At 45.8% G+C, this 24,179-nt stretch overlaps 1 protein-coding gene across 1 annotated transcript in view; it reads left to right on the top strand.

Moving 5' to 3' along the window:
* ZMYND11 (zinc finger MYND-type containing 11) overlaps nt 1–24,179 on the top strand; it is a 69,340-nt gene that overhangs the window by 12,814 nt on the left and 32,347 nt on the right. Inside the window, exons 2-6 of the mRNA XM_069729710.1 lie at nt 4,307–4,447; nt 7,124–7,283; nt 17,582–17,635; nt 19,866–20,027; nt 23,086–23,163. Of these exons, the coding sequence (XP_069585811.1) occupies nt 4,307–4,447; nt 7,124–7,283; nt 17,582–17,635; nt 19,866–20,027; nt 23,086–23,163 (595 nt within the window). The remainder of the gene's footprint in view (nt 1–4,306; nt 4,448–7,123; nt 7,284–17,581; nt 17,636–19,865; nt 20,028–23,085; nt 23,164–24,179) is intronic.

Genomic DNA, 24,179 nt, shown 5'->3' with positions numbered 1-24,179 from the left:
ACATCTGTTCTCAGACGAGTAGGGTGACATTCACACCTGTGCAGCTTCCATGCCGACACACCACTGTTTTAGAGCTCCGATTTTGCTGTAAAATGAAACGGCCAAGTTGCAACTTGTCACACGTCGTATTCAACTTGTATTGAAGTCTATGGCACGTATGCTGTCTGGGACAGAAAATCCAACTTGCGTGAAAACATTTGCAGCTCTGTGATGCAGTCACAATGTAACACCACAGTAAACCACTAAGTACAAAGTCGCCAACAAAGGTACAGTGATCGCCCATCTCTCAAACTGGTATGTCCGCTTCTCCTTTCATCCTTCACCAGGATGCAGTGACCCCATAAGGGTATGTGCACACGTAGAATGATCCACTGCGGATTTGATAAATCCACAGGGCAAAAACACTGCGTTTTTCCTGCGGATTTACCGCGATTTTTGCGTGGATTTCACTGCGGTTTTACACCTGCGGTTTTCTATTATGGAGCAGGTGTAAAACCGCTGCGGATTCCGCACAAAGAATTGACATGCTGCGAAATGTAACCCGCTGCGTTTCCACGTGTTTTTTTCTGCAGCATGTGCACTGCGAATTGTGTTTCCCATAGTTTACATTGTACTGTAAAGGCATGGGAAACTGCTGCGGACCCGCAGCTGCGGAAACGCTGCGGATTTGCAGCGTGTGCACATAGCCTTAGGGTTGGAAGGACCCCTATCAGTCTTGCAGAAAAGCTCCTGTATTACCCTCATGTGCAACCGGCCTCCTTTTGTTGGGTTAAATGTCTCCCAGGTGAGATTGTCTTGTGTTTTTCTTACCTAGTTGTCAGGGGAGTAAATCCCAGTCGTTTTTGAACAGCTGTCACCATTAAAGTAACGTTTTTTTGTGCATTCACAACATCTGAAGCTTCTTTCCTTCCTTCTTTGTTTTGCTCTTGTACATTCATACGTGTTTTCCATGATCCAGTACCTGATGGCAATAAGCAGCTAATGAGCGGCTAGAGTCCAGATTTTGTGTCCTGATAGATAGCCCACAGAGCCAGTGCATTGTGTCCTCGGCGTGCCCAGTCTGGTCCTCGGCGCGCCTAGTCTGGCCCTCGGCGCGCCCAGTCTGGCCCTCGGCGCTCCCAGTCTGGCCCTCGGCGCGCCCAGTCTGGCCCTCGGCGCGCCCAGTCTGGCCCTCGGCGCGCCCAGTCTGGCCCTCGGCGCGCCCAGTCTGGCCCTCGGCGCGCCCAGTCTGGCCCTCGGCGCGCCCAGCCTGGTCCAGAAGACAACAGTTTCCATAAATCCTACCCCACCAAGGACAACATCTGCAAAGAGTTTGTATGTTCTCTCCATGTTTGCGTGGGTTTCCTCCGGGTTCTCCGGTTTTCTCCCACATTCCAAAGACATACTGATAGGGAATTCAGATTGTGAGTCCCATCGGGGACAGCGATGATAATGTGTGCGAACTGCAAAGCGCTGCGGAATATGTTAGCGCTATATAAAAATAAAGATTATGATTACCGGTATTATTATTATATGGTTAGGAGCTGAGCTGAAGTGCTTGGGAGCAGGCGCACTTGTTAGTGTGACGGAGCGGTGAAGTTCTGCTCCATACACTGTTAGCAGCTGGGTGCTGTCAGAGCCGCTGATTGGTGGCAGTGGCGGTGATGGACCCCACCAATTTGATATTGAGGACCTCTTCTAAGGATGGTTTATCAATATCATAGTAGTGGGAAACCACTTTAATGGCCATGTTAAAGGGTTTTTCTAATCTTCTTTCTCGCCTGGCTCCCCTGCCGTCCCAGCTTCCTTCTTCCCAGGGACAATGCGCTCCTGAAAATTGACAGTTCGGAATAGTGTCATCCCTGCACCTCTTGTGTGCTCTCCAATGGTGCAAGCAGAGGAAGTATTGCCTCTGCAGCGTTGGATAAGCTCAAGGGCACTAAAGTTGGCCGGATTCAACGACCAGTCCAGCTTCAGGGCAGCGCTTACAAGCTCTATAGCAAACAGCTTGCACGTGCAATATATATCTAATAAGATATTATTGTGTATGGGGGATGGGGGGCTTTTTAAATATGTTTATTACCTATAAAAAGGTTAAAAAAAATGTCTTTAGGGGACTTTTTTTCCTCAATTTTTCTGTAACTGAGGCATACATAGGAGCTCCAGTTACAAGAAACGTATCCACCTGCTGAGCCACAAGTCGCAGAGCTGATCTAGTTCTCTGGGTTACCTGCTGTATAGCTGGCAGTCGTGTGATCCCTGGGTCCACTAGAAACATTTGCGCTGCAGATGCCTCTACATTGGCTAGCATTATGTAGCCTGAAACAGAGAAGTCAGAGATGGTAATTAACCGTTTCTGCCTTCTCTGGGTGCCTGACCGTGTATAACAGACAAGAAGCCGACCTGCTCCTTTACTTACGCTGTTTAGACAACAAACATAAGGAAGAAAAAGAAGGGGGTTTATAACTCCCTTAGTAGACAGGTCATTGGGGTTCCCTATGTTGCTTTTACAACATCCCCAAATTTGGCGACTTTGCTTATTTGTTGACTGCACAAATAGCGTACTATGCAGCGCTATTTTCACCATTTAAAAAAACAAGAAACACGATGGACTGGTTCGGTGAGGCTACAGCACAGATAATATTGCCTTTGGATTATATTTCGGAGGAATACACCTATGATATGACACTGGATAGCCACAGGTACCCGCTTTACGTCTTTTATGGCTACAGTCAGCGCTTGCATTTTTTGGACATGGCCTTCTCTGGTGTTTACAGTACATCAAAATATGTTTCCTCCCTTCCAGCAAGATAATAGTGACTTTCATCACTTTTCAGCTCAACCGCAGGGATATAATCGGCATTGGGTTGAAGTGTTGGTGTACACATACTTATACAAATTGCCTCTTCAGAGAGGAAGAGGAGTTGAACAAATAGTGCACCTATTAGATGGAGTAATCCTAAAAGTCAGTACCTATCCTTTAACAAGATTTGCTACATGACTTATGGTACCGTCACATTAAGCGACGCTGCAGCGATATAGACAACGATGCCGATCGCTGCAGCGTCGCTGTTTCGTCGTTGTGTGGTCGCTGGAGAGCTGTCACATAGACAGCTCTCCAGCGACCAACAATGCCGAAGTCCCCTGGTAACCAGGGTAAACATCGGGTTACTAAGTGCAGGGCCGCGCTTAGTAACCCGATGTTTACCCTGGTTACCATTGAATGTAAAAAAAAAACAAAACACTACATACTTACATTCCGGTGTCTGTCGCGTCCCCCGGCGTCAGCTTCCCTGCACTGTGTAAGCGCCGGCCGTAAAGCAGAGCGGTGACGTCACCGCTGTGCTCTGCTTTACGGCCGGCCGGCGCTGACACAGTGCAAGGAAGCTGACGGCGAGGGACGCGACAGACACCGGAATGTAAGTATGTAGTGTTTTTTTTTTTTTACATTTAAAATGGTAACCAGGGTAAATATCGGGTTACTAAGCACGGCCCTGCGCTTAGTAACCCGATGTTTACCCTGGTTACAAGTGAAGACATCGCTGAATCGGCGTCACACACGCCGATTCAACGATGTCAGCGGGTGATCCAGCGACGAAATAAAGTTCTGGCCTTCCTGCTCCGACCAGCGATGTCACAGCAGGATCCTGATCGCTGCTGCGTGTCAAACACAACGATATCGCTATCCAGGACGCTGCAACGTCACGGATCGCTATCGTTATCGTTCTAAAGTCGCTCAGTGTGAAGGTACCTTTAGGATAAGAATCCAAACCAGAAACTCTGTTTTCTGACACATGTTTTGGGGTATTTGCCCCTCCTCAGTGCAAAGCAAGAGATGTGATTTGGCTAGGAGAGCGGCCTCTGACTGGAGGTCTAAAGGGGAACGTTTCTTCTTGTGGAGAGTACCAAGCCCCAGTCTGAGGCTTCTCACCCCGCCAAAGCAGATCTCCTGCTTTGCACTGAGGAAGGGCAAACATCCCGAAACATGTGTTTGCAAATCGCCTTTCTGGTTTGGCTTCTTATCCTGAATCCTGTAGCAATGCTCGTATAAAAGGGTATATATTGACTTGTAGGATTGCTACACCCAATAGTTGGCACTTGAGTTGAAGTTCTCTTCTTCTCCGAAGAAGTTATTTGTATAAGTATGTGTCAATTCCCAGAAGAGAATTACATGGTCTATAAGTCTCCTTACACAGTCTTGGCACTCTCCACAAGAAGAAAGGTTCTCCCTTGAACCCACATACATATTCAACACTGACTATTGGGAAAAGTGCGATTTAAAGGACCCTGCATTAACGAATGACTTCTGTATCACTATATTGTTCAGCAGGTCAATGAAACCGGACAAGAGCATGGCTCGTCTAACAAAGAGGCGACAGGCGGATACAAAAGTCATCCAGTACTTATGGACAGCTATCGAAGTCATCCGAAATCAGAAGCAGATTGCAAACATTGATCGAATTACTAAGTAAGTCACCATTTGTCTTTCTTATAAGTCATTTTTCAGAATCGGCTTAACCCACAAAGATGGCGCTGGGCTTGGGGTCCTTGGGCTTGCATACCCGACTTTCATTCCTGTAGGCTGGGAAGTGACTGAATTCTTGGCACCCCGCCATCCTCTCGTCTGCTAATTTATTGCTTATTGATTACGGTGTACACAAGGGCGCTGTTTCAACCTCATAATTGAAATATATGTTGGGAAATGGAAGCAGGTTCATTAAAGAGAAATAATGTGTGCTAAAAGCTACTGGGCAAATATTTCCCTTTCAGTGGTGTATTGCTCTCACCGGTCCTCTAAACGGCCTGTCCAAAACAAGTAGTAAATTATATATAGGCGGCAAAATTTAATTTCCTTCCTTCTGGGATATTTTCAGAGAGCCCAAAATTACACAACTAAATCCTATTCTGCTTCAAACCTGAATGTAGGTATAAATCTACAGTATGTTGTCCATTTTATTCCAAGCTGTAGCCGGAACACTATGGAGGGAATCAATCAAGTATGTGATACACCAGTCATAGTGGAAACTACGCTGCAGAAAGAGGAGCCAAATTTATTAAAGTGAATCTGTCAGCAGGTTTTTGCTGCCTCGTGAGAGCAGCATAATGTAGGCAAAGAGAAGCTGAATCCAACGATGTATCAGCTAGATTACTGGGTGCAGCCGTTGTGACACAATCAGAGCTTTTACACTTAGCATGAAGCAGAGCTGAGTGAGCTAACCCCGCCCACACCAGGTGGTGTCCATAGACAGTGAGGTACCTATCACAGAAGGGGGCGTGTCAGACTAGCATGCTCGCGCTGCTGTGTTAAGCAATGATATCCTGGTGCTAGAACAATCATTGACAACCAAAACCTCTGCGCTTGATGAGACAGGCATCTCTGAAATCTGTGTTTTAAACCCTATCTCATGCTGTCTTCAGATTACATAGCAAAAACCTGCTGACAGATTCCCTTTAACAAGCAGAAGCCTGTTCATGAATTTGGCTCATATTTTGTGCTTCCCGAGCTTCAGAGTCAGAGAATGTACTCGACTTTCTGGCATAAATTATAGTGAATTTGTCGAGCTGTCAGGCCACGCCCCTCCTGCTGGACCCCACCCATTTTCTGCAAGGAGGCTCACTGCACAAAAATTTGCAGCTTTTATACACGAGTTTTCTAGCACATAAGACCCAATTTGTCATTGTAATTGTACATTCTTTTCGTTTAGTTTTTGGTGTTTTCCATCTGTTTTTCACCCCCCCCCTCTTTGTAAGTCATATTGTGTGTGTCTGAATTTTTATAGCAAATTTTGGGACACTTTAGCAGAACCTGTGACTTTTTGTTTTAAAAGGGTTCAGAAAAGGTAAAAGAGAAAAATGAAGAGCATTGGTTTTTGTTTTGCACAAAATTCACAAGCTATGTGCAATTTGAAGAATTTGACGCAAAAATGTCAACGAACACCACAAGACAAAAAAAGTGACTCCGATACAATTGTGAATGACGAATCAGACCCATAGTCTGTAGAGGGGTTGTCCAGTTTGGGTGCTCACGTCTGCCGTTACTCTGTGACTGCAGACTTGTGAATCCTTACAGTGTGAACAGTGTGTGCTGTCAGGATTCGCCAGGAGTGGGCAGTCATGTGATTTCCGAGTAAATTTGTCCGAACTCGCTCCATTTACTTGGAGTGAGACTGTGCTCATGAAGTCGACACATGCATGCAAATCTCATAATTGCAGTCACGTACCCGCCTGCTCCTGGCACCTACCCCGAAGAATCATGACAGTGGGCACACTGCGTGTTGTGAGGATTCACAAGTCTGCAGTCACATACAGTGAACCCTAAGGCTGGACAACCCCTTTTATAAATTCCTCATTTTTGTATGCTACTCGTGAATAAGTACCGTAAATCTATTCACTGGCAAAATTCTCACCGATCACTAGAATGGGGGCTTCTGTCCTCTGGATGCAATGCACATGCTGGACCGCCATTGCACTGAACATCTATAGCACTGACTGAGATGTTCTCTATGGGATCGAGGATAAGAGCGACTAAGGGTTGAGCACACGCACTGCCGCTCCACCCAAATAGGACAGAGTTTTAGCATTCGGTGGTGGTCTCAGCCGTTGGACCCCACTAAACTATCTAGAAGTTCTTAAATCCAGACTTATCAAATTAAACATAAAACTTCTGACTGCTCAGTTATTCCGTCGTGTCTCTGGTTGGGTTTGTTTTGTAAGAAAGCAGAGAAGGATCCGCCCTGAGATTTATTGTTTTCATACTCCTCCGAACAGTTTCAGCTCAGCCACTAATCATCCAGGAATTGTACAAAAAGTCATTGCTCTCGTGATCCCCATTATGTCCGGAGCGCCTTACTGATGTGTGTACGTGTGGCCGAGGCACCGCGGGAAAGTTCCACCACTGTCCCAAGTCACCGGGCTCATAGTCATCCATGTAAACCATGCAGAAACCTTTACCATGTAGGAATGTGTTGGCCAGTTTCCGGATGACCATGTCTTCTCACTCCCTGCCCTTCATCTATCAGATTGCCCAGTGTTTGGGGGGATATAATGTATGTAATGTTGGCTCATCTGTTCGTAATCACCAGCTGATCTTCTTCCATGATTTGGTAATCAATTTAACCATTATTTCCCTTTTGTGACCCACCAGGTACATGACCCGTGTCCATGGCATGCACCCAAAGGAAATCACTCGCCAGCTCAGCCTTGCTGTGAAAGACGGCCTGATAGTGGAGACGCTGACCGTGGGGTGTAAGGGCTCCAAAGCTGGGATCGAGCAGGAGGGCTACTGGTTACCGGGGGACGAGATTGTAAGTATTACCCCTATACATCAGTCAGCGCTTTCTCACAGGTGTGTATATGACATGGGCAGATCTACTAGTAGGTTTTTTGTTTTTGTCCCCATTCACCTCATCTTATGATATCTGTGTTGACTCCGATCTATAGTTTAGGAAATGGCTTCCCAATGGCCGATCTCAGATCAGTTTCCCAAAGCTGCTTCTTCTTAAAGGACTTGTCTCATAAATGCAACTCCTACTTCAAAGATAACCGTACGGTGATCCGCTGATCACTTGATCCCGGAACCTTGAAGTATTACATACCAGACGTTCAAGTGGATCATGTAATACCAGGACGGTCCAGATCCGCCATCATCAGTCTTACTTAGTGCCGACCTGCCCCGACTCTTGTAGGGACGTCCATGTATAATGTCCATATGCCCGGGTGGGACATATCTACAGTGGTGCGATCAGATCACTGTGTCACTTCACCTTCTGCTCTCCTGGTGATCACTGTGTCACTTCACCTTCTGCTCTCCTGGTGATCACTGTGTCTCTTCATCTTCTGCTCTCTTGGTGATCGCTGTGTCACTTCACCTTCTGCTCTCCTGGTGATCACTGTGTCACTTCATCTTCTGCTCTCCTGGTGATCCCTGTGTCACTTCATCTTCTGCTCTCCTGGTGATCGCTGTGTCACTTCATCTTCTGCTCTCCTGGTGATCGCTGTGTCACTTCACCTTCTGCTCTCCTGGTGATCACTGTGTCACTTCACCTTCTGCTCTCCTGGTGATCCCTGTGTCACTTCACCTTCTGCTCTCCTGGTGATCACTGTGTCACTTAACCTTCTGCTCTCCTGGTGATCCCTGTGTCACTTCACCTTCTGCTCTCCTGGTGATCGCTGTGTCACTTCACCTTCTGCTTTCCTGGTGATCTCTGTGTCACTTCATCTTCTGCTCTCCTGGTGATCGCTGTGTCACTTCACCTTCTGCTCTCCTGGTGATCGCTGTGTCACTTCACCTTCTGCTCTCCTGGTGATCCCTGTGTCACTTCACCTTCTGCTCTCCTGGTGATCCCTGTGTCACTTCACCTTCTGCTCTCCTGGTGATCCCTGTGTCACTTCACCTTCTGCTCTCCTGGTGATCCCTGTGTCACTTCACCTTCTGCTCTCCTGGTGATCACTGTGTCACTTCACCTTCTGCTCTCCTGGTGATCACTGTGTCACCTCACCTTCTGCTCTCCTGGTGATCACTGTGTCACTTCACCTTCTGCTCTCCTGGTGATCACTGTGTCACTTCACCTTCTGCTCTCCTGGTGATCCCTGTGTCACTTCACCTTCTGCTCTCCTGGTGATCACTGTGTCACCTCACCTTCTGCTCTCCTGGTGATCCCTGTGTCACTTCACCTTCTGCTCTCCTGGTGATCCCTGTGTCACTTCACCTTCTGCTCTCCTGGTGATCCCTGTGTCACTTCACCTTCTGCTCTCCTGGTGATCACTGTGTCACCTCACCTTCTGCTCTCCTGGTGATCACTGTGTCACTTCACCTTCTGCTCTCCTGGTGATCCCTGTGTCACTTCACCTTCTGCTCTCCTGGTGATCACTGTGTCACCTCACCTTCTGCTCTCCTGGTGATCCCTGTGTCACTTCACCTTCTGCTCTCCTGGTGATCACTGTGTCACTTCACCTTCTGCTCTCCTGGTGATCACTGTGTCACCTCACCTTCTGCTCTCCTGGTGATCACTGTGTCACTTCACCTTCTGCTCTCCTGGTGATCACTGTGTCACTTCACCTTCTGCTCTCCTGGTGATCCCTGTGTCACTTCACCTTCTGCTCTCCTGGTGATCACTGTGTCACTTCACCTTCTGCTCTCCTGGTGATCCCTGTGTCACTTCACCTTCTGCTCTCCTGGTGATCCCTGTGTCACTTCACCTTCTGCTCTCCTGGTGATCCCTGTGTCACTTCACCTTCTGCTCTCCTGGTGATCCCTGTGTCACTTCACCTTCTGCTCTCCTGGTGATCACTGTGTCACCTCACCTTCTGCTCTCCTGGTGATCACTGTGTCACTTCACCTTCTGCTCTCCTGGTGATCCCTGTGTCACTTCACCTTCTGCTCTCCTGGTGATCACTGTGTCACCTCACCTTCTGCTCTCCTGGTGATCACTGTGTCACTTCACCTTTTGCTCTCCTGGTGATCACTGTGTCACTTCACCTTCTGCTCTCCTGGTGATCCTTCTGTATTAGTAGGATACTTTCTCTGAATGGAGAGATTACAGTAAGGAGGCTTTTATTTCTGTCCCATACTATTACCATGTTGTAGTATACTTCTGGGTGTATATAATGGAGCTCTGATTGTTGGGGTATCACTATATCCCCGTAGGTCACTTTGGCCAATGGATCATCGGTTCATAGTAGTCAATGTTATAACATTAGTTTTGTGCGTGTAATGCTTAAAGGGAACCTGTTGACTGATTCCTGCCGCCCGCCGATGGACTGCATCAGTGCGACACCACCTCCTGCACACTACTCTTATGTGTTTTACTCTGACGTTCCGCTGCGTTTCCAATAAAAAACTCAAAACGCGGCGGGGACTCGAGGTTACTAGTCCAAGAGGTGCGTCCCCAGCAGCTTCTCTCTGCCCGCTCAGCTGGACTCAGAGGTCTCTCCCTGTGTGTATAGGGGGACCAGTCTAGCACCGCAAGTGGGGAGGCGCCGGCAGGGTCCTGACTCTCGGACTAGGCACCTTGTCCTTTAGCCTGTTGACGGGAAAAGAAAATAGCTGTGACTCTTTAAAGAAGGGAAGGAAAATAAATGAAAGCTCAGAAACTAAAATCAGTGGGAAGGGGTTACACAAAAATAGCAAAACCTCTGTCCATAGACTTTGTCAGGTAATACAGCTCAGATCCATTCAAGTCAATGTCACAGAGCTGCGTTACCAGACAAAGCCTGTAGACAGGGTGGCACTGTTTTTGGAAGAAGGCAGACCTATTTTTCTCATCCTAGACTACCTCTTTAATACTCGTACAGTAATAAGGGTTCATGTTATCACATAGTAACTAGAAGCATGGGTAGAACACGGGCTACAGGTTGTGAACCAAGGATTTACAGCGTCCGCCAAATATTGTATGCGGCTACTGGAGACACAGGCACCAGACCACTGTTTAGGACATCATTTGCGCCAGTAGAGAGCCCCCACATGTAATTTTGGGAGTCCAGTACTGTACGGGTGATGGATGTCCATGTAATACAGCCATGAACCAGGAGGTTTACTTCCAAAACGCGTCAGTGTTTGATGACCTGTGTTCAGTGGTTTAAGCACGTGTGAAAGTTATCGTAAACTCAGAGTTTTTCTCAAGAAGACGGAATGCTGGATTTTTTCTTACTGGAATATATTTTTGTTTTCTTAAAAAAACCTACAAACAATGGAATACAATGAGGAGCAACAGTAATAAGTGCAAAAATGTGTGACTTTTCTCCTGGTGACAGGCCCTGTACAGCTGGCTGTGCACATCAGATCAACAGATTACAGAGAAACCGGACAATCATCCTGGGGGGCTTTCACACTGCATTCTGACACCCATTTGTTGATTCCATCAGGGATAATGTCTGAATCCCCGCAAAACGGGATTCGGGCGTATGCGCCAACGGGGCCATAGACTGAGTGAATGTGAACTCTACCATGCATCATTTTCGGGTGTATACGCCTAATAGAGATGGACACTCGGATGTAGTAGACAGTGTCTGGGGGTCCGTCTGCAGTGGGCGTAAACCCCCGAAAATGATGCACGATAGAGTTCACGTTCACTCCATCTGCAACATTATAGTCTATGGCCCCGTCAGCACATACACCTGAATCCTGTTTTGCAGGGGCTTCTGACGTAAGCCCCGACGGAACCAATGAACGGGTGCCAAAATGCAGTGTGAATGCACTCTAATGCAAGGGTCACCAAACTGTGGCTCGCCATTGTCTGGCAGCTTTGTACCTTAGCACCAGGACTAACAAACAGCTACAAAGAGCAGGTCACAAGGTGGTGAATTGTGAGTAGCCCCCCACAGAAGAGCACATCTGGATGCACATACACTGGCCTCAAGGCTAGAGAGATGTATTGAGTATGGTATTCTGGAGACAGAATGCTACCCCCCAGATTAAGGGGCGCTTTAAGTTGGATATGATAGTGTAATGGGAGTGCTTCAAGCAATAACACCGAATGTAAGTAAGGTGGGACCCCTACATGTAAGTATTCTGCCCCAATGTGATCTGTGGGAAGCGTCGGCTAGTATTATATTGATAATGAGGGCTCTGGGTGTCGATACTGTGTGGGGTGTAGCTGGGTGGAGCTGGACGTCATTACTTGGGGGATTCTGGATGGGGCTTGCAACCCTCTTTCAGAGCTGAATGTTGCTCTCCAGGTAAGAAAGGTTGGGGATCATTGGTCTACCGTGTAGGGAGGCCCCTCGACTCTCCCCAATAGATTACATTGGGGGAAAGGGTTTGGGATCATTGGTCTATTCTGTAGTGAGGCTCCTCAATTCTCACCAACAGATAACATAGGGGGAAAAGGTATGGGATCATTGATCTAACGTGTAGGGAGGCCCCTCGACTCTTCCCAACAGATAACGTTGGGGGAAAAGGTTGGGGATCATTGGTCTAACGTGTAGTGAGGCCCCTCAACTCTCCCCAACAGATAACGTCGGGGGGAAAAGTTTGGGATAATTGGTCTATTGTGTAGTGAGGCTCCTCAACTCTCCCCAACAGATAACGTCGGGGGAAAAGGTTGGGGATCATTGGCCTAACGTGTAGTGAGGCCCCTCAACTCTCCCCAACTCACGCAGTATTTCCCAAACTCCAGTCCTCACGGACCCCAACAGGTCATGTTTTCAAGGATTTACTTAGTATTGCACAGGTGATGGAAGTATCAGGAATTTTCTCACTTGTGTAGCAGTATGGAAATCCTGAAAACATGACCTGTTGGGGTCCGTGAGGACTCGAGTTTGGGAAATACTGATCTAACGTGTAGTGAGGCTCCTCAACTCTCCCCAACCTATAATGTCGGGGGAAAAGGTTGGGGATCATTGGTCTAACGTATAGTGAGGCCCCTCAACTCTCCCCAACAGACAATGTTGGGGGAAAAGGTTGGGGATCATTGGTCTCACTTGTAGTGAGGCCCCTCGACTCTCCCCAACAGATTACATTGGGGGAAAAAGTTTGGGATCATTGGTCTATTGTGTAGTGAGGCTCCTCAACTCTCCCAAACAGATAATGTTTGGCGAAAAGGTTTGGGATCATTGGTTTAACTTGTAGGGAGGTCCCTCAATTCCCCCCAACATGTAACGTCGGGGGAAAGGAAGCATCGTGCTGCATTTTTAACCTCTGATCCGTCTGTTTATGGGGCAGATAAGCTGCTGCCGTCAGTGTCTTGTTATTCATTCTCCCCATACAGAACACATGCACACTCCACAGAGTTGAGCATGCATGTGTATCGGGGGTCAGGAGAGAGTGTTTTTAGCCACTAGCAGTATGTATAGCTGCCTTAAGAATTTACAGAGTCAGCACAGACTTGCAGTAGCACTTCTTCCCCTCCATAACAGGATTGTAGGACTATTCGATGGCTTATTGCTGCCCAGTAAAAGCTCTGCGTTTTTCAGTGCAGTAATTGGGACATGATCCTTTTATACAACCGTGTAGATGTGTTATAACTCGACATCCCTGTGCGATACATCTGTTTATTTCTTCGGATGTATATAGTTTTTTGTTTGTTTTTTTTGTGCGTGTGAATAAAAACAATACAAAGTACGGTGACTTTTTGTGAAAGTTTGTCCTATAAATTGGCTGTACGGATGTGTTCACACTGAGTTTTTTCAGGTGTTTTTGCAGCAGAAACTCTCCAAACTGTACTCAGAATTTCTCAAAAATATTGAATTTCTGATCCAAATACACAGTGTGAACACACCCTGAGGCTATGTGCACACTGAGTTTTTTCAGGAGTTTTTTGGAGCAGATCCTAATACCCCGTGTGAACACACCCTGAGGCTATGTGCACACTGAGTTTTTTCAGGAGTTTTTTGGAGCAGATCCTAATACCCCGTGTGAACACACCCTGAGGCTATGTGCACATTGAGTTATTTCAGGAGTTTTTTGGAGCAGATCCTAATACCCCGTGTGAACACACCCTGAGGCTATGTGCATACTGAGTTATTTCAGGAGTTTTTTGGAGCAGATCCTAATACCCCGTGTGAACACACCCTGAGGCTATGTGCATACTGAGTTATTTCAGGAGTTTTTTGGAGCAGATCCTAATACCCCGTGTGAACACACCCTGAGGCTATGTGCATACTGAGTTATTTCAGGAGTTTTTTGGAGCAGATCCTAATACCCCGTATGAACACACCCTGAGGCTATGTGCACATTGAGTTATTTCAGGAGTTTTTTGGAGCAGATCCTAATATCCCGTGTGAACACACCCTGAGGCTATGTGCACATTGAGTTATTTCAGGAGTTTTTTGGAGCAGATCCTAATATCCCGTGTGAACACACCCTGAGGCTATGTGCATACTGAGTTATTTCAGGAGTTTTTTGGAGCAGATCCTACTACCCCGTGTGAACACACCCTGAGGCTATGTGCACACTGAGTTATTTCAGGAGTTTTTTGGAGCAGATCCTACTACCCCGTGTGAACACACCCTGAGGCTATGTGCACATTGAGTTATTTCAGGAGTTTTTTGGAGCAGATCCTAATATCCCGTGTGAACACACCCTGAGGCTATGTGCACATTGAGTTTTTTCAGGAGTTTTTTGGAGCAGATATGCTTCAGAAACACCCCCAAAGAATTGGTTCAGAAATACTTGAAAGACACCTTCTATTCATTTCCATAGTGAAACCACTTTGCTGTTCATATGCTCAGCCATTTCTGTCTTTCCTGGTGAGTAAAAAGAGAGTGCATATCACTGTCCAATCAGAAGGCTGCAAAAAAACGCTTTAAGAAAACTCTACCGTAAAAACAAAATGGCTATATGCACTCGCCGCCTTTTAGACTCCAGTGTATCCCAGGTGAAGCCGCTACAGGAATACACCGGCTGCTTTGTCATCGTTCTTGCACCAGTTTCCAAACCCTGAAGTGGTTGATAGACGTGATATAATACGGACCATGTGCACAGACATGTTGTTTTGACATTGCTGTGCTTTGTGTTCATTTTCTGGAGTGTTTTTTTAGGCTGATTCTGGACACAAATTTATTTCTTGTACTCTCTTATATAGCGCTATTAATTCCACAGCGCTTTACAGACATCATCGCTGTCCCCATTGTGGCTCACAGTCTAGATTCCCTATCAGTATGTATTTGGTATGTGGGAGGAAACCGGAGAATCCGGAGGAAACCCACGCAAACACGGAGCCATAATCCTCCAAAAACTTCCCAAAGAAAGAACGCTTCTTAAAGCTGTTTCCGCTAGAAAACTCGTCGTTTTTGACCGCCTCAGTAAATAAAAAAAACCCTCTGCATATAATCCTAAACGGTATGTGCACACAGAGTTTTTTTTGAGGAGTCTTTTGGAGCCGGTCAAAAGTCGTATGAAAAAATCACTTAAAAACCGCTTTAATGGCTCTTGCTATTCCATTCGGTTGTAAAAACCATTTGTTCGTTTAGTCTTCTGAGAATTTTTTTTCCACTTAAAGTCTCGTAGAAGGAAAAGTGTCATTTCTTTGAAGTGACGCCTAATGAAATCCGTTCCAAACTATGCGGTGTCCATTCAGAAGACTGCAAAAAAAAAAAAAACGCTTAAAAAAAACAAAACCGAATCAGGAAACGAAAAACCTTCCAAAATCTCCCAGAAGAAGTAGCGTTTCCCAAAGCTGTTTCTACTAGAAAACTTGTGAGTTTTGAACGCCTCAAAAAAACCTCCATGTGCACAAAGCCTAAATGTGTTTTGCAGTTCTTTTCCTATCAGGTAAGCAGGCGGATACTGGCAACAGAGGAACATTCCCATGGAAAATCCTTCCATGTTTAGTTGAGCTACAACTAATAAGATCCCCTGCTATATGTTGTATTTATATCTAGTGATGAATGGTCCAAGTGATGGGACAGATTATTACTGGCAATATTTATTAATCATATGGGTTTATATCAGTATTATTGGAATACACCATCATTGTTATTTCTGTGATAAATCATTAAAATGGGCTAACTGCATAAGACAAGTACAACTGTAAGATAAGTTTTTTAAGGGAATCTGTCACCAGGTTTTTTGCCACCTATTCTGAAAGCAACATAATGTAAAGGCAGAGACCCTGATTCCAGTGATGTTTGAACAACTCGGCTGCTTGCTGTAGTTTTAATAAAATTGCTGTTTTCTCTGCCGCAGATCTACCAGTGTTCTGAATGCTGAGCTCTTTATAACCCCGCCCACACCTCTGATTGGCAGATATGCGTAGTGTACTGTTATGTTTGCTAATGACAGGTGTTATGAAGGTAATCCAGAAACACAGTGTGCTTAGCGATCAGAGCGCACACAGTGATCTGACAAATACCCAAAAATACAAGAACGAGCTCTGAGACGTGGAAACTCTGTAGACTGCACACCTGATCCTATCCTAAACACAACTAAAAGCGGCTGTGGATTGCGCCTAACAACTACCTAGGCAACTCGGCACAGCCTAAGAAACTAGCTAGCCTGAAGATAGAAAAATAGGCCTGACTTGCCCCAGAGAAATTCCCCAAAGGAAAAGGCAGCCCCCCACATATAATGACTGTGAGTAAGATGAAAAGACAAAACGTAGGGATGAAATAGATTCAGCAAAGTGGGGCCCGATATTCTAGGACAGAGCGAGGACAGTAAAGCGAACTTTGCAGTCTACAAAATACCCTAAAGCAAAACCACGCAAAGGGGGCAAAAAAAAACCACCGTGCCGAACTAACGGCACGGCGGTACACCCTTTGCGTCTCAGAGCTTCCAGCAAAACAAAAGACAAGCTGGACAGAAAAAAAGCAACAAAAAAGCAAAAAGCACTTAGCTATACAGAGCAGCAGGTCACAGGAACAATCAGGAGAAGCTCAGATCCAACACTGAAACATTGACAAGGAGCAAGGATAGCAGCATCAGGCGGAGTTAAGTAATGAAGCAGTTAACGAGCTCACCAGAACACCTGAGGGAGGAAGCTCAGAAGCTGCAGTACCACTTGTGACCACAGGAGTGAATTCAGCCACAGAATTCACAACAGTGTACACACAAAGCTGCCAATCAGTGGTGGGGGCGGGGATATACAGAGCTCAGCATTCAGAGAACTGGTAGATCTGCAGCACATAAAACAGAGATTTGATCAAAACGGCTGCAAGCAGTCCAGTAAGTGACACATCCCTGGAATCAGCGTCTCTGGCTCTACACTATGCTGCTCCCTGATTGGGTAGCAAAACCTGCTGACTGATTCACTTTAAAAATCAAAGAGGACCTATTATAGTGACATGTCTATTTTAATGCATATTAACAGTCTTCATGAAATAACCATGCCGGAGCGTATTTTCATATAACTCTGTAGTTTGTTGTTGCTGTTATTCCTCCCAGACATTTATGGATGAATTGACATCTGAGTGTTACCAGTTGGGGAGGTGTCACTACACAATCTGACATTGTCCAATCAATGCTGACAGTATTGGTCTGTGTTGGGACACACCCATTTGGCAAGGAGAATAGTAACACCCTATTGTATATTTATGTATAATTATTCAAGAGGCACAACACAACATGGAATTGTAAGAAAAGGGGATTTGGATTTGTTATAAAATGGTCAAGAGAATTATTTGGCAAAACAGACATGTCAGGGGCGGTGATGGATCCTCGTCAGTCGTCACCGGTAGATAAGCCATTGTGGTTCTTTCTCGTGGTTGGTCCCTCGCTGGCAGCCCCCAATACAGCTGCCTCTTGGTCCTGAGTAGCATGCTGTAGTATATCCCCCCACTTAAAGGAGGTGACCTCTCACAAACCATCCGTACGCTGGTCACAGGATGTCCTGCTGCTGCAATCTACAAGAAATACCAGTAGTAAACGTTCAGTTTCCCTGCAGCGCCTCCGCAGGAGAAATGAAGCATTACATTACCATTTATATACTGTATAGATGTTAGCAGCTGCTCACCCGCCAAAAAGAAAAGTGTCCTTTTTAAGTAGGAGATTAAAAAAAGCGTATTTGTAATGAGTGCTACACAAAATCATTAGCTGGGCCTCGGCGGACCTCTTGTTTTCTAGCATTTTTCTTACCTAATGTGTTCATTTATACCTGATGATTTTGCAATCCCTCTAGAATATGCCAATTCTGTTTAGCACAAACAATTTTGTAAATTATTGCAGATGAAACATCACCAAATTCACGGAAGAGAGGGAAAATCAGTGAATTCTCCTGAGGTTTGTTAAAGTGCTTTTGATATCAAGCTTTGCAAGTATGTAAGCCACCACTTTCTTTTGTTACTTTCCATAGTCGAAGCAGTGGGAACCCTAAATAACGTGGGGGGCAAGTCTGCATTGGGGTTAATGACCGCACCCTACAGTTCATTGTTAATGTCCCCTCACTAATGTTATAGGTGGTGAACATGTAGATCGCAGCGTTGTGAAACCCTACAGAAATGGAAGAGCCTGTAATGTGTTGCCGTGGCTGCTTTGTCTATAGATACCCCCAAAAATGTGCTAAAAAGTGTGCATATATTGGATATATGGATTACTGGAATTGTCAGGCTGCTGTCAAGGGGTTGTCAGGGTTATATAGTGTATATGAAGCCTTCTAGACCCCTTCTAGTGTTGACCACGGGGCCAGTAGTGAAGCTGACGAACCTGAAAACGTTAGGAATACCTTCAAATAGGGGCTCCCTCGGAAATAAAAGTATAATTGTAAGTACTTTAGAAACCTAAAGGTATTCTTGACAAATGGACAACCCCTTTAACTTAAGCATAGACTAACTGTCAGCACAAATTGACTGTTCAAACCAAGCAGGAGCGTTGGTGCACCCTTGGTGTGACCTGACAGCTCAGGGCACCTTCCCACCAACTTGTTTTCTATCTGACTCCGGTTGGGAAGGTACGCTGAGCTGTCAGGCCACACCAAGGGTGCACCGAGCATCTGTGTTTGGGTGCACCGAGCACCTGGGTTTGGATGCACCGAGCGCCTGGGTTTGGGTGCACCGAGCGCCTGGGTTGGGGTGCACAGAGTGCCTGAGTTTTGGTGCACAGAGTGCCTTGTTTTGGTATCACAGAGCGCCTTGGTTTTGGGTGCACAGAGCCCCTGGGTTTTGGGTGCACAGAGTGCCTTGTTTTGGGTGCACAGAGCGCCTGGGTTTTGGTGCACCGAGCGCCTGGGTTTGGGTGCACCGAGCGCCTGGGTTTGGGTGCACCGAGCGCCTGGGTTTTGGTGCACAGAGCGCCTGGGTTTGGGTGCACAGAGCGCCTGGGTTTGGGTGCACAGAGCGCCTGGGTTTTGGTGCACAGAGCGCCTGGGTTTTGGTGCACAGAGCGCCTGGGTTTTGGGTGCACAGAGCGCCTGGGTTTTGGGTGCACAGAGCGCCTGGGTTTGGGTGCACAGAGCGCCTGGGTTTGGGTGCACAGAGCGCCTGGGTTTGGGTGCACAGAGCGCCTGGGTTTTGGTGCACAGAGCGCCTGGGTTTGGGTGCACAGAGCGCCTGGGTTTGGGTGCACAGAGCGCCTGGGTTTGGGTGCACAGAGCGCCTGGGTTTTGGTGCACAGAGCGCCTGGGTTTGGGTGCACAGAGCGCCTGGGTTTTTGGTGCACAGAGCGCCTGGGTTTGGGTGCACAGAGCGCCTGGGTTTGGGTGCACAGAGCGCCTGGGTTTGGGTGCACAGAGCGCCTGGGTTTGGGTGCACAGAGCGCCTGGGTTTTGGGTGCACAGAGTGCCTGGGTTTGGTTTGAACAGTCATTTTCTGCTGCTGTTGGTGCAGGACCTCTATTTTTTTTAGCCAGTTTACACCATTGTCGTAGTTTTTGCAGTGTGGGCTACTCCAAGATCCTGCTGAGGGCCATTTATAAAATAAGGACCGCTGCCTCCTTGGCTCTAGTCTGCAGTATAAGAGTCCCTGTTATAAGGATTTTTTCTTATTATAAGACATAGTTGAAGTTGAGGAGTGCCGTAGAGGAGACAGGACACTTTTCCTTATTTTCATCAGTGGCGCACAGCACCATCAAGAGCAAGTCTGTTGTTACAATATTACAGGAATGGAAGAAAACTTCCACATCAGGACATTCACCTAATGGGGGATGGCTAAGATTAGATAAAATAACTTTATTTAGATTTTTTTTTTTCACATCACAAACAGCGCCACCCTTGGCCATAGGATCTGTCTGGTATTGCACCTGAGCTTGAATTCCAAGCCTTGTTTGTGAAGTGCTGCCTGGCATAAGTCAGTATCTGCCCCGTTATCACACACAGGTATCTTCAGACTGGCTGGAGATTTCCTACTACTGTTCCTTCATGCAGAGGCTCAGAGGCCGCCCCTAGAATTGGAGCAACACATTGCACGCTCTTGCAGCCCTGGCGGGTTATCCTCTAATGGACACTTTAGGTTCAGCTACTTACCTTTCCGCACACCCCGACCTGTTACCTTGCCAAATAACCATGTGTTTCTCCTAGGACTGGGAGACAGAAACTCATGACTGGTACTGTTTTGAATGTCATTCTCCCGGAGAGGTGATGATGTGCGACCAGTGTTTCCGTGTGTACCACCCTAAATGTTTACCTGATGATTTAAGACTCAGGGATAGCAGTAATCACTGGCAGTGCCCAGTATGCAAGGTAAGCTCATGTGTAAATGGTATATACTACATTAATATTACAAAACTTAAAAAGAACCCCATTTTTTAATTGTGTGAATACATGAATCCCATCTTTTGGAGCCATTCTAATAATTGGAATTACAAAAACGGCAAATCCTGATTGTGAGATTTTACAAATATCTCAAATGGACATCCTTTACAGTGGCCTGGAAGGCTATTGGACCCTGCCTGATGGTAAAGGGGTATTCTCATCTCCAAGATCCTATCCCAATATGTAGTAGGTGTAAAATATTAGTAATATTAGCAGATACCTCCAATTAGAAATGTAGTATAGTTCTTCTGATTAGCTACGTTGCTTACCCCATGTGCAGGGCATTGCAATAGCTTAGGTATCTATGGTTACAATTACTCATATAGTGACAGTTAGTTGCTAGTGGTTGTTACCATGGATACCTATGCTGCTGCAATGCCTGCACATGAGGTAAGCAACATAGGCAATCAGGAGAACTATACTATATTTCTAATCAGAGGTATTTGCTAATCTTATTACACCTACTACATATTGGGATAGGATCTTGGAGATGGGTATACCCTTTTAGGCAATGTGCTCACAGAGGTTTTTTTGCAGCCGGTCCACTTAAACAAAACACCTTCGCTTCAAAAATACTTGAAAGATTCTTCCTATTTATCGCTATTGTAAAACCACTTTGCCGCTCACGTGTTCAGTCTTTTTAGCTTTTTTTTTCCGCTTCCAGTTTTGAAAAATGCCTGGTAAAAAAAAAAGTACAAGTCACTTTTTTGAAGCCTGGAAAACAAAAAAAAAAAAAACTCCTCCAAAAACTTTCCACTAGAAAACTCATCGGTTTTGACCTAAAAAATACTAGGAGTATCTGCACACACAGTTTTTTGAGGAGTATTTTGGACTCAGTCCTCTCTAAAAGACGTCTGGAAATCGGCTCCAAAAACCGCTTGAAGGACTCTTCCTGTACATTTCTATTATAAAGCCTTGTGATTAGTCAGTTTAGTGGGTTTTTTTTTTTTTACTTTCCAGGGGAAAAAAAAAAAAGATTATGCCACTTCTTTTAAGTGGTTACTGATGGGAAATGCTCAGAACTATACACTGTCCAATCAGAAGGCTGCAAAATAAGCTTCGGGAAAATCAAACTTCCAAAATATTTCAAATTAGCTCCAGGAAATGAAAAACTCTTCCAAAATCTTCACCTGGTTTTCATTTTTCGAGCAGTTTCCACTTGGAAAAACCCATTGTTTTTAGCCATCTCCAAAAAAAATACCTCTGTGTGCACATAGCCCTATATTGACCGTCATAATACACCCCGTCCGCAATGCAGAAGATTATTATTATTTATTGTTATAGCGCCATTTATTCCATGGCGCTTTACATGTGAGGAGGGGTATACATAATGAAAACAAGTACAATAATCTTAAACAATACAAGTCATAACTGGTACAGGAGGAATGAGGACCCTGCCCGCGAAGGCTCACAATCTACAAGGGATGGGTGAGAATACAGTAGGCGAGGGTCATGCAGCGGTTTGGTCGATCGGTGGTTACTGCAGGTTATAGGCTTGTCGGAAGAGGTGGGTCTTCAGGTTCTTATTGAAGGTTTCGATGGTAGGCGAGAGTCTGATGTGTTGTGGTAGAGGGTTCCAGAGTAGGGGGGATGCGCGAGAGAAATCTTGCATACGATTGTGGGAAGAGGAGATAAGAGGGGAGTAGAGAAGGAGATCTTGTGAGGATCGGAGGTTGCGTGTAGGAAAGTACTGGAAGACGAGGTCACAGATGTATGGAGGAGACAGGTTGTGGATGGCTTTGTACGTCATGGTTAGGGTTTTGTAGTGGAGTCTCTGGGTGATGGGGAGCCAGTGCAGGGATTGACAGAGGGGAGAGGCCGGGGAATAGCGGGGGGACAGGTGGATTAGTCGGGCAGCAGAGTTTAGAATAGATTGGAGGGGTGCGAGAGTGTTAGAGGGGAGGCCACAGAGCAGGAGGTTGCAGTAGTCAAGGCGAGAGATGATGAGGGCATGGACTAGGGGTTTTGCAGATTCATGGTTGAGGAATGAACGGATTCATGAAATATTTTTGAGTTGATTTCACAGTGGTGTCATTAAAAAAAAATACATACCACATAGAAAATAGTTACATAAAAACATAAGTATTAAAAACACTTGTATTAAAGACCACCCCAAAAAGAGAGAGGCAGAAAGAAATAAAGACCCCTAGGACCCGAAACAGTGGGTCTATAATTATGTGCTGCATTATTATCTAACTGCACGATGTTATATCTATTAAGTGTACCAGACCCACTGTTTCGGGTCCTAGGGGTCTTTATTTCTTTCTGCCTCTCTCTTTTTGGGGTGGTCTTTAATACAAGTGTTTTTAATACTTATGTTTTTATGTAACTATTTTCTATGTGGTATGTGTTATTTGGACTTCAAGAATAAATAAAATAAAATATCTTTTTTACATTTATAACCTTATACTAAGGGTGTTCCCCAGGTTTTGGTATGTCTCTTGTTCTCTTTGCTTTTCACATTACTTTTTGGCATACTTCTGGGCAGATCCCCTTGTAGTATATTCAGTTTTGTTACTATTGATGGTGCCCTCCTTTGTTGTCTTATCATTAAAAAAATACAACGTGTCCTGTAAATACAAGCCCCAATGTGAGGGGGGGGGGGGGAATATATATATATATATATATATATATATATATCTATCTTTGTTTTTCATTTTTTTTTCTAAATTAATTTAAAATAACAAGATGACCAAATCTGAAAGGTGTCAATTAAAAATGTGCAGCTCCTATGCATTCTATGTATCTCCATGGTAACAGACTACAAAGAACCTCTGCGTAGTCTGATCTGACTCCCTTCTTACGCTCCTACCAAAGTAGCAGAAAGGGACGGGTGTCCCCCCCGTGGACGCACTGTGGTTCCCTCACCGTCCACACCCTGCATTATACCGGGCCTGTGTCTTCTGTACCCCGCACGCCTCCTGTAGGCGCTCACATGGCGGTGACGCCGGCTCTTGTACCTTTTGACTTTTCCTTTGTTCTTTAGACTTTGAAGAAGAAAAACGCCAACAAGCAGGAGATGGGTAAATACCTGCGATTCATTGTGTCCCGCATGAAGGAGAGGGTAGGTGACACTTCTCGAGCACATGGTGATCACATCTTGCCGGAGCAGCCATGGTTCTCTCATTTATGTCTTGTTCTCATTTCTGTATTTTCTTTCCTCGCCGCCTTATTTCATCGCAGACGTCATAGTAGATTGTTACGGCTAAGCTTTCTGTCATGTCGGTGGCCATCTAGACCTTCTGTAGGGCGTGTGACGATAGGTCAGTGCATGACGATGGGCTGCGTTGGGCCTCATTCAGACGTCCGTTTTTTCTCACGTACGTATTTTGATCAGAGTTTGAGCTGAGTGATGTCAGTTTATCTCCTACATGGAGAAAAAAAAAAAGTTTCTTCACCTCCTACATGACTTTTAGTCCGTGAAAATGGGACCACACTCAGATGTCATCCAAGTGCAGTCCCATTTTCTCGTGGACCCTTAGACTTACACTGCTGATCTGACAGTCGGCTCAGAATTAGACGTCTTCGAAAAATCATGGATATGTGAATGGCCCCATAGTCACAGGAACGAGCGAGGCTATGGTGAGAACCACAGATGGCACAGGTAGGAGAACGTTGGACATCGGAATGATGCCTTACTCCATCACTAATTATACTAATTGCCCGGTGATCAGTAAACCCTAGAGCACCATGGTCAGGCTACGGTCAGGCGGCCATAGGTTCTCTCATCCAAGACAACGGGGACGATTGTTCAAATGATTCTCGCCTCAAAGAGCGGCATGTGATCAGGGACCGCTAGGCCTTCCAAGCAGGACACAGATAGACAAGACTTTCAGAAGATCACCTTACCACCGGTTTAGTTAATCATTCCTTCATTATGGCAGCGTGCAATCTACACCCGGTCTGACTGAAGGAATAATTAATAAAACATTGCTGCCTCCGTGATCCATGACAGCGTTCAACTAAGAGTCGTACTACCAGAGAAATACACTGAGGGACATTAATGTCGTATAACTGACTATGGTACATAATGGGATGTGACGTAATTACCATGTTCTCTTATAGCGCGGTGTGCTGCCG

Source organism: Ranitomeya imitator, chromosome 6, assembly GCF_032444005.1.
Source record: "Ranitomeya imitator isolate aRanImi1 chromosome 6, aRanImi1.pri, whole genome shotgun sequence".
In the NCBI taxonomy this organism is placed as follows: domain Eukaryota; kingdom Metazoa; phylum Chordata; class Amphibia; order Anura; family Dendrobatidae; genus Ranitomeya; species Ranitomeya imitator.
The sequence above is the reverse complement of the archived record's forward strand: the minus strand, read 5'-3'. Positions and strand labels throughout refer to the sequence as shown.